This window comes from Hemitrygon akajei, chromosome 21 (assembly GCF_048418815.1).
Source record: "Hemitrygon akajei chromosome 21, sHemAka1.3, whole genome shotgun sequence".
Taxonomy (NCBI): Eukaryota; Metazoa; Chordata; class Chondrichthyes; order Myliobatiformes; family Dasyatidae; genus Hemitrygon; species Hemitrygon akajei.
Window position 1 is genome coordinate 10891588 of NC_133144.1, and position 10385 is coordinate 10901972.

Sequence of the window (10385 nt, forward strand, 5' to 3'; positions counted from 1 at the left end):
ACCCGCATCCACCATTTCAGTTGGCAGCCCACTTCATACTCACTCTGCTCTTTGAGTGAAGAAACTCCCCCTCAATAGTTCCCCTTTCATCCTTAACCTATGACCTCTAGTTCTAGTTACACTCACTCTCAGTGTTAAAAGCCTATTCGCATTTACCCCATCGATACCCCTGATCATTCTGTGTACCGCTATCAAATCTGCCCTCATTGTTCTGTTCTTCAGGAATAAAGTCCTCACCTGTTCAGCCTTTCCCTGTTGCCCAGTTCCTGCAGATCCTGTTCTGCCTTGGGGTGAGACAATGCAGAGGGACCTTTACTGTGCACGACCTGTGTCTAGGGAGTAAGTGGGGGGGGGGGGGGGGGCGATGGAGAGTGCCTGGCTATGTAGTTGGGACAGACATTGGGTGTTATTGAGGGAGCGATTGCGTCTGAATGTGGTGGCACCAATACAGTGGCCATTGGTGTTTACAGTGAGAGCCGCACAGTTGTACAGGTCTCTGAAGGTCAGTTGGTACAGTGAGGTTTTCCTGTTGAAGTGAAGCTTATCATACCACACTCCCGATAGCTCCTCAACTGGCTCCTAACCTGCTCAGCCAGTTTGGAGGATGCCTTTCCAATTAATGCCTTTTCCTGGTGATGGAAGCAACCAGTCACAGCAGAGCCTTTCTTTACAGATAACGATTAGTAGTTTGCGGGCATGAAGCATAGAGACGCCAGTGGACTGCTCCCAGCACGTCCTCGGACGGTGTTGGTCATTGATGCAAATGACACATTTCATTGTATGTTTTGATGTACGTGGGACAGGTAGAGCCAATCTATAAATCTCTTTAGTTTTGCAGTCTGCTGGGAATGGATGAAGATTTAGAGTGCAGGGTAAAATGTATGAGAAAGGGGTTAAATGAAAGTATAGGGATGAGGGGCTGAATGGCCTACAGAGTTGTTCCAGCCTTTACAGATGGCTGTGGAGGACAAGTCATTAGGTATATTTACGGTGAACATGGAGAGGATGTTTCCTATAGAGGGAAAGTCTGGAACCAGAGGGCACAGCCTCAAAATACAAAGACATTCCTTTAGAACAGAGATGAGGGGGAACTCCTTCAGCCAGAGATGCTGGAGAATCTGTGGAATTCATTGCCACAGAAGGCTGTGGAGTCCAAGTCACTGGGTATATTTAATGCTGAGGTTGATAGGTTCTTGTTTAGTTGTAGTGTCAAAGGTTACAGTAGGAAGGTGAGTGACTGGGCTTGAGAGGGAAAATAAATCAGCCATTCTGTAATGGTGGGGCAAATGGCCGAATTCTGCCTCTGTCTTGTGGAAAGCACCGGGCAGAGCCTGGCCTGAAGTGTCAGCACACGGAGTGCTGCGTAAGGTTTGTCACTTCTGAAAGAAATCAGCAGCCTGGTGGGCGTGATAGACGACACTCCTGCAGAGCCCTTCTCAGTCAGTGTAACTACTACACCAGCAATTCCACCACTGTCCCTAAGGGATGTGTACGTTCTCCCTGTGACCACGTGGATATCCTCCGGGTGCTCCGCGCGGGTGTTAGCAGAGTAATGTATGGATATATTTCTTTCAGAGCAAAGACCTCTCCCACTTAGCATTATGGGGGGAGGGGTCTCTCTCTACCTCCCTCCCTACCCCAACACCCTAACCCCTACCGCCCACCCTCCCCACTAACCTCCCCTACCATCCCCTTTACCCCCAACCTCTATGCCACCCACCCTCTACTGCCACCTGCCCTACCCACCCCAACCTCTATGCCTACTGACGTTCCCTTCGCCCCCTACCGCCAACTCCCCTACTACCAACACCCCCACCTCCACCTCCCCTTCTTTCCCCTCCCCCCTCTCCCCCCCTCAGTTAAAGCCATCTCCCGTGTGTGTTGTGGAATTGATATGTAGTTGTGCACAGACACAACAAGCAGGTTAACCAGTCAGGTGGGTGTAATGGGTGCCTGGGCTTGTTGGGATGGAAGAGGTTGTTACGGTGCTGTATCTCTAAATAAAATAAAAGCACTCTACAGCTCCTGTGTAGTCACCACTGGGTGGTCATATTTTACACAGTAACCCCCCCCCCCCGCCCCCAAACTGAGCACAGCGGAAGGGTGGGTGCTTTGGCTGTGAAGCTCTTGGTTTATACTTTGATGTGCATTGGTCAAACCTTTGCCCATCGGACAGGTTCAGCTGACCGGCTTTTCTCTCTCGGCAGCGGGGTTGACCGACATGGCCCTGTCGTCACTGATTGCGCAGCAGATTGAGGGGCTCACACCTACCGCCATTGCCCTCATTCCCCCCGATAAATTCGCGGTGAGTTTTTCCACGTGGTAAACTGATATTCTCAGTAGAAATAACTTTGGTTACAAAAGTTAAGTGGGCTTGTGTTTCATGACATCAAGCTGTTTCCCAACTAAAGGGTTAGTAAGTTATGGGCAGGTTATGTTGACACTGGAGGTGTGGTGACATTTGTGGGCTGTCCCCAGTACAGTCGTCAGACTGTGTTAGCTGTGGACACAAAAGATGCATGTTTTGATGTGCATGTGACAAATAAAGCTAATTTTTAGTTGCTACCTGATGGGAATGGATGAAGATTTAGTGTGTGGGGCAAAATGCGTGCAAGGGGGTTTGATGAAAGAGCAGGGAGGAGGGGCTGTCTGGCCTCGAATTCCACCCTGTTTGAAGACCCCCGACTCTGATTGTGGATTGGGATGGGGGCTGTGGTTCCTGCTGGGTGCTCTTTAACCCTCTGCTGTCTTTCCCTCCGTGGCAGGTGGTGTTCAGCGCTGACCAGCTGTCCTGCTTCAGCAGTGTCCAGGCCTCCGCTGTGACCGGCGGGCAGTACAAGAGGCTGAGCGCCGAGCAGCGGCGAGTGGTCAGCGGAGCGCAGTACGACGGCGAGCTCCACCAGGAGCAGAGGGGTCGGTGTGCTCAAACCGTTCACAGACAACCGCCAACCCTGTTTATTGCCCCTCCCTAGTTGCCCTTGAGAAGGATGGGGGAGTCACTGCAGTCCTTCCGGTGAAGGTGCTGTTGGGAGTGGGAGTTCCCGGGTTTGGACACAGCAGTCTGGGAGGAAAGGTCAATGTCGAGGAAGCAGGGAGACTATAGGGCTGAGACAATCAGGACAATGGGCAAAGAAGTGGCAGATGGAATACAGTGCAGGGAAGTGTATGGTCATGCCCTTTGGTAGAAAGAATAGATTATTTTCAAAATGGGGAGAAAATTCAAAAATCAGAGATGGAACATAGAAATCTACAGCATTTTTCAGGCCTTTCGGCCCACAATGTTGTGCTGACCATGTAACCCACTCTAGAAGGTGCCTAGAATTTCCCTAGTGTACAGCCCTCTACTTTTCTAAGCTCCATGTACCTACTTTAAGAGTCTCTTAAAAGGTCGGATGCAGAAGGACCTGGACAGATTAGGAGAATGGGCAAGAAAGTGGCAAATGAAATACAATATTGGAAAATGCACGGTCATGCACTTTGGTCGTAGAAATAAATGTATGGACTGTTTTCTAAACAGGGAGAAAATCCAGGAATCTGAGATGCAGAGGGACTTGGGAGTTCTTGTGCAGAACATCCTGAAGGTTAACCTGCAGGTTGAGTCGGTGGTGAGGAAGGCAAATGCCATGTTGGCATTCATTTCAAGAGGTCTAGAATACAAGAGCAAGGATGTGATGCTGAGGCTTTATAAGACACTGGTGAGGCCTCACCTGGAGTACTGTGAACAGTTTTGGGCCCCTCATCTTAGAAAAGATGTACTGGCATTGGAGAGGGTCCAGAGGAGGTTCACAAGGATGATTCCAGGAATGGAAGGGTTATCATACGAGGAATGTTTGATGGTTCTGGGTTTGTATTCACTGGAATTCAGAAGAATGAGGGGAGATCTCATTGAAACCTTTCGAATGTAGAAAGGCCTAGATAGAGTAGATGTGGAAAGGATGTTTCCCATGGTGGGAAAGTCTCGGACAAGAGGGCACAGCCTCAGGATAGAGGGGCGCCCTTTCAAAACAGAGATGTGGAGAAATTTCTTTAGCCAAAGGGTGGTGAATTAGTGGAATTTGTTGCCACATACAGCTGTGGAGGCCAGGTCGTTGGGTGTATTTAAGGCTGAGATTGATAGGTTCTTGATTGGACGTGGTATCAAAGGTTACGGGCAGAAAGCTGGGAACTGGGGTTGAGGAGGAGATTTTTTTAAAAGAAAGGATCAGCCATGATTGAATGGCAGAGCAGACTCGATGGGCCAGATGGCCTAATTCTGCTCCTATGTCTTATGAACCCTATTGCATACACCTCTACCACCTTAACTGGCAGTGCATTCCATGCACCCACCACCTTCTGTGTGGAAAATCTTACCCCTGACATCCCCTCGGTACCTACTGCCAAGCACCTTAAAACTATGTCCCCTCATGTTAGCCCTGAGAAAAAAAACTGTGACTATCCACATGATCAATGTCTCTCATCATCTTGTACACCTCTATCAGGTCATCTCTTATCCTCCGTCGCTCCAAGGAGAAAAGGCCACATTCGCTCAACTTATTGTCTTAAGGCATGCTCCCCAATCCAGGCAACGTCCTTGTAAATCTCCTCTGCACTCTCTCTACAGTATCCACATCCTTCCTGTTGTGAGGTGACCAGAACTGAACACAATACTTCAAGTGGGGTGTGATCAAGCTCTTGTATAGTTGTAACACTACTTCATGGCTCTTGAACTCAATCCCATGGTTGATGAATGCCGACACACCATACGCCTTCTTAACAACACTCTCCTATTGATGTCCTGCTGTAACCTCTGACAACCCTCCAGACTATCCACAACACCCCCAACCTTTGTGTCATCAGCAAACTTACTAACCCACCCTTCTACTTCTTCATCCAGGTCATTTATAAAAATCACAAAGTGGAGGGGTCTCAGAACAGATCCCTGTGGAACACCACTGGTCACTGACCTCCATGCAGAATATAAACCATCTACAACCACCCTTTGCCTTCTGTGGGCAAGCCAATTCTGGATCCACAAAGCAAGGTCTCCTTGGGTCCCATGCCTCCTTACTTTCTGAAGGAGCCTTATGTGGGAAATCTTATCAAATGCTTTACTGAAATCCATATACACTGCATCCACTGCTAACGTCTGGCTCTATTTGGCACATTGACATCATACATACAGCGAAATGCATCATCCGTGTCAAATCAAATCAGTGAGGATTGTGCTGGGCAGCCCACAAGTATTCAAATCACAAACAAGAGAAAATCTACAGATGCTGGAAATCCAATCAACACACACACAATGCTGGAGGAACTCAGCGGGCCAGGCAGCAAAAAAGTAGTCAACATTTCTGGTCAAGATCCTTTGGTAGGACTCCTTGAAGGGTCTGGGCCCGAGACGTCAGCTGTACTTTCTTCCACAGATGCTGCCTGGCCGGCTGAGTTCTTCCAGCATTGTGTGTGTGCAGCCCACAAGTATTCCACACTTCTGGTTGCAATGTAGCATGTCCATAACTTACTAACCCTAAGTGTATATCTTTGGCATTTGGGAGGAAACCCATGTGGCCTCAAGGTGAATGTGCAGACTCCGTACAGGCAGTCAGTGCCAGGAATTGAACTGCAATTGGTGATTGCTGACACTGTAATGAGCATTACCCTCATTGCAGTGATGCCGCAGCCCACCCCTCCCCACTGAGGTGGTAAAATAAGACAAAAGAAATAAAAAGAGCTATCTGTTCAGCCAAGCGGCTCAGTAAGATTGAGGCCAGTTCCGCATCTCCTCTGTTTTCCTGCAAGGTTCCTTATAAATGTACGTTGGTTTATTATAGTCACACGCACCAAAGTACAGTGAAAGGTTTCTGCATGCAAACTCCACGGATCATTTTAACACATCTGTACGTTGAGGTGGTACAAGGGAGAACAATAACAGAATGCAGAGTGAAGTGCTACAACTACAGTGAGGATGCAGTGTAGGTAGACATGAAAGTGCAAGACCATTGTGAGACTGAGTCCGCCTTATTGTATGATGAAACCATTCGACAGTCTAATAACTGTAGGATAGAAACTGTCTTTGCGTGTGTGGTTCATGCTTTCAGACTTTTGTATCTTCTGTCTGATGGGAGGGGTGGAGAAGAGAGAATGTCCAGGATGGGTGGGGTCTTTGATTACACTGTCTGCTTTACTGAGGCAGTGAGGAGTATAGGCAGTGAGGAGTATTGGCAGTGAGGAGTATTGGCAGTGAGGAGTATTGGCAGTGAGGAGTATAGGCAGTGAGGAGTATAGGCAGTGAGGAGTATTGGCAGTGAGGAGTATTGGCAGTGAGGAGTATAGGCAGTGAGGAGTATAGGCAGTGAGGAGTATAGGCAGTGAGGAGTATTGGCAGTGAGGAGTATTGGCAGTGAGGAGTATTGGCAGTGAGGAGTATAGGCAGAGAGGAGTATAGGCAGTGAGGAGTATAGGCAGTGAGGAGTATAGGCAGAGTGCCGAGGGGAGGCTGGTTTTCCCGATGTGCTGAGCTGTGTTCACAACTTTGCAGTTTCTTGCAGTCACAGGCAGAGCAGTTGCCATAACAAGCCGTGATGTATCTGAATAGGATACTTTCCATGATTAAAAATTAGAGAGGGTCAAAGGGGATATGCTGAATATCTTTTGCCTCGAGGAAATGAGTTAGTGAGCTCTCTTGGACATGGCATTTACATGGATATCCCAATTCACAGAAAACTGTCAATTACAGCTGGGGCTATACTCAACAACTCAGACCTTGGGGGCAGACAGTTTCATAAATTTGCAACCCTCTGAGTTAAGAAGCCCATTTTCATCCCTGTCTCCAAGTACCAATGCATTATTGCAGGTGGAGCAGCTGCTCTGTTGCAGTTCCTGCGACCGGGGTTCCATCCTGACCTGTGAAGTTTCAGTGTTCTCCTTGTGATTTTAGAGTGCAGGGGAGGTTTACCGGGATGCTGCCTGGATCAGAGAGCGTGCTTTATGAGGATGAGTTGAGTGAGCCAGGGTTTTTCTCTTTGGAGTGCAGGAGGATGAGAGGCGAATTGGTAGAGATGTACAAGATGATTAGAGGCACAGATCGAGCCGACAGCCAGAGACCTTTCCGTCATCGTTAGGTCGCATCTGGAATTTCCAGTTGGCGGGTGATTTCCCTCCACGCCGCTCTGGAAAATCTGTACTTGGCAGCAGTGGTCTGCCTTTGCCCACTGCCGGGTGAGTTTAAAGAAATCACCACCTCTTGCAGTGGAGGACCAGGACATCAAAGTGTCTTGTCGTGCTCTTAGTGCTCCACAAACGCCTGCTGGGCTGCTTTCTTGACCATTGGACCATTAATCGGTCTCCTCTGCTCAATCCGCCAGGGCCAGACCTCACACGCTGGGATAGGCAGATCCCCTACCTCACCGAGGGTCAAAGACCCGTCAGCTACCCTCACCTGGTTTGGCCCGTCTGCTGAGACGGATAACCGGGGTGTGGCCACTGCGCGTGTTACAGCTACTCGGAGCCACAGGTGAGAGCTGAGCGCCAGGTGGGGACCAAAGGTGGACGAGCTGCCCTGAAAAAGGGCACAGCAGGCCCCCCCACCAGGGGTGCCACCCCTCCGTAGACACCCCATAGACTTTTACCAGGGCAGAAATCACTAATATGAGAGACTATAACCTTAAGGTGACTGGAGGAAAGCACAAGAGGTGATGTCAGAGGTAGTTTTTATTTATGGAGAGAGTGGTGGGTGTGTGGAACATGCTGCCGGTGATGGTGGTACAGGCAGAGATATTAGGGACACGAGATTCCAAGGGATATGGATGAAAGTAAAAATGGAGAGGAAAGAGTTAAAATGATTTTTGAGTAGGTTAAAGGGTCAGCACAACACTGTGGGCTAAAAAACCTGTACTGTGTTGTGCTGTTCTATGACTGCATGAGTTCCAGTTTCCTTCTACATCCAAAAGGCATGTTGGCTGGTGGGTTAACCAGCCATTGCAAGTCACTGCTGGGAAATCCAGCAGGGTGAGAGAGGGTAGGTTGTAGAAATATAGATTAATATAACATAGGAACAGGCACTTTGGCTCACTTCATCCATACTGACAGGATGCCCAGTAACCCTCTAAACCTTTCTTATCATGGACAGTACCTATCCAAATGTCTTAAGGATAATTGTACTGACCGCTCCCCGGACCCACCACTGCTCCTCAGGTTCCTTTTAAATCTTTCTGCTCTCGCTTAAACCCGTGCCCTCAGCTTTATGACGCCCTTTCCCTGTGGAAATATGTGAAGCAATGAGATTGTTCTGAAAGCTGGTAAAGTCTTGATGGGCTGAATAGCCTCCATCATCATATGAAGTGAAGTATCCTGAGTTTCAGATTCTCCAGCCTGAGTCACACTCCAGGCTGGTTCTGTGGCTGATCAGCCTCCAAACCCATAGCATGAATATTGATTTCTCCAACTTCTGGTAATTTCTCACACCTTTCCTCCTCTCTTTTTCTATTCCCCATTCTGCATCTCCTCTTACCCCTTTATTTCTCCTCACCTGCCCATCTCTTCCCCCTGGTGCCCCTTCTCCTTCCTTTTCTTCCATTGTTCACTCTCCTCTCCCATCAGATCCCTTTTTCAGCTCTTTACCTCTTCCAACCATCCCATCCCATCCCAGCCTCTTACTTCATTCCCCCCTCCCCACCCATCCTCTCCATCCCCTTCCCCACCTTCTTATTCTGGCTTCCTTCCCAGTCCTGAAGAAGGGTTTTGGCCCAAAGCATTGACTGTTTATTCCCCTCTATAGATGCTGCCTGACCTGCTGAGTTCCTCCTGCAGTTTGTGTGTGTTTTCTGGTTTCCCAGCATCTGCAGAAGCTCTTGTGTTTATGATAGAATGGCTTTTTTTTTACATGAGAGGAAAGATTTGGAAACAGATTTAATTTATAATTAAATCCTATTTCTCTTTAAATTTGCAGGTAAGAACACTTCACCCTTATCAGCCTCATTTAGATTCGCTGTCCTCTACCTGTGTCTCACAGTGACCTGTACCTGAAAGTGGCTGTCTGCTGGAATGGGTTCATGCTAGATTTGGATTCTGAGTTTTTAAATATTTGTACTAAATCATGAATTTTAAAAAATGGGCTGGAATCCTTCTGGTTGGTATTCTACTTCAGAATAATCTGATGCAGCAAATTAAAATTCCGGCATTTAAATTAATATCCTGTTTATTCTCAGCGGATGTCATTGGAATGTGTTGTTTGTTCCTCGGAAGAATTCCTGCTTGTATTTCTAATATCTGGGGCCTGATAACTCTCTAGGTTGCTGCTTTTGCAGCTGATGGACTTCGTGTGTGTGTGTGAGAGAGTGAGTGAGTGAAAGTAAGAATATATATTGTACTGCAAGTATGTGAAAAGTTGTGCCCATATTTGGGAATATTTTAATTGTTTTTGAATAAACCTGGAAGGGACATGATCACACCAGAGCCTGGCATTTGTGCACTGCCTCAGGGACATAAATCAGCTGGGGTCCAAAGGTGAGACATTTAAGACATGACAGTGAATTTAGAAGATTGAAGGGGATCTCACTGAAATCTATCGAATATTGAAAGGCCTAGATAGAGTGGATGTGGAGAGGATGTTTCCTGTAATGGGGCATGTTTCCAGAGAACCAGAGGGCACAGCCTTCAAATAGAAGGACTCCCTCTAGAACAGAGATGAGGAGAAATTTCTTTAGCTGGGGGGGAGGGGTGGTGAATCTGTGGAACTCATTGTTACAGACGTCTGTGGAGGCCAGGTCATTGAGTATACTTAAAGCAAAAATTGATCATTCCTGATTAATAAGGGAGTCTGAGCGGGCAGGAGAGGGATAATAAATCAGCCATGATGGAATGGCAGAGCTCGATGGGCTCTTGGCCTAATTCTGCTCCTGTGTTTTGTGGTCTTAAGTTTGGCCATAAGGTAACAAGATAATAATGCAATAATACTGGGAATGCTGAGCGGATCTATGGGAAATGGGTGACATTCCAGTGGTTAAAGCTGATTGTCATCTGCACAAGTACCGGTACATGTGTGCACGGGAACAATGGAACAAAGCAGCATCACAGCCCCTAGCATCAGATAAAGCAGACAAACCAATTTTATTATCACTGACATAGGTTGTGAAATCTGTTTTTCTACAGCAGCAGTACAGTGCAAGACATAAAAATCACTACAAGATACAATATGAATATATATCAATAAAGTGTAGGCCTCCGTTAGTCTCGATAGACCATGGATTTGCGCCTTGGAAAGTTTCCAGGGCGCAGGCCTGGGCAGGGTTGTATGGAAGACCGGCAGTTGCCCAAGCTGCAAGTCTCCCCTCTCCATGCCACCGATGTTGTCCAAGGGAAGGGCATTAGATCAATAAACAACAAACAGGTAAATAAATAGTGCAACAAGA

The 10385-nt window shown here is 47.7% G+C and overlaps 1 protein-coding gene across 1 annotated transcript in view; it reads left to right on the plus strand.

Annotated features, from left to right (window-relative positions):
• LOC140714511 (stereocilin) overlaps positions 1 to 9357 on the plus strand; it is a 109587-nt gene extending 100230 nt beyond the window's left edge. The window contains exons 26-28 of the mRNA XM_073025805.1: positions 2208 to 2305; positions 2766 to 2913; positions 8924 to 9357. Coding sequence (XP_072881906.1) covers positions 2208 to 2305; positions 2766 to 2913; positions 8924 to 9000 — 323 coding nt within the window. The 3' untranslated portion in view covers positions 9001 to 9357. The remainder of the gene's footprint in view (positions 1 to 2207; positions 2306 to 2765; positions 2914 to 8923) is intronic.
• Positions 9358 to 10385: the final 1028 nt, after the last annotated feature.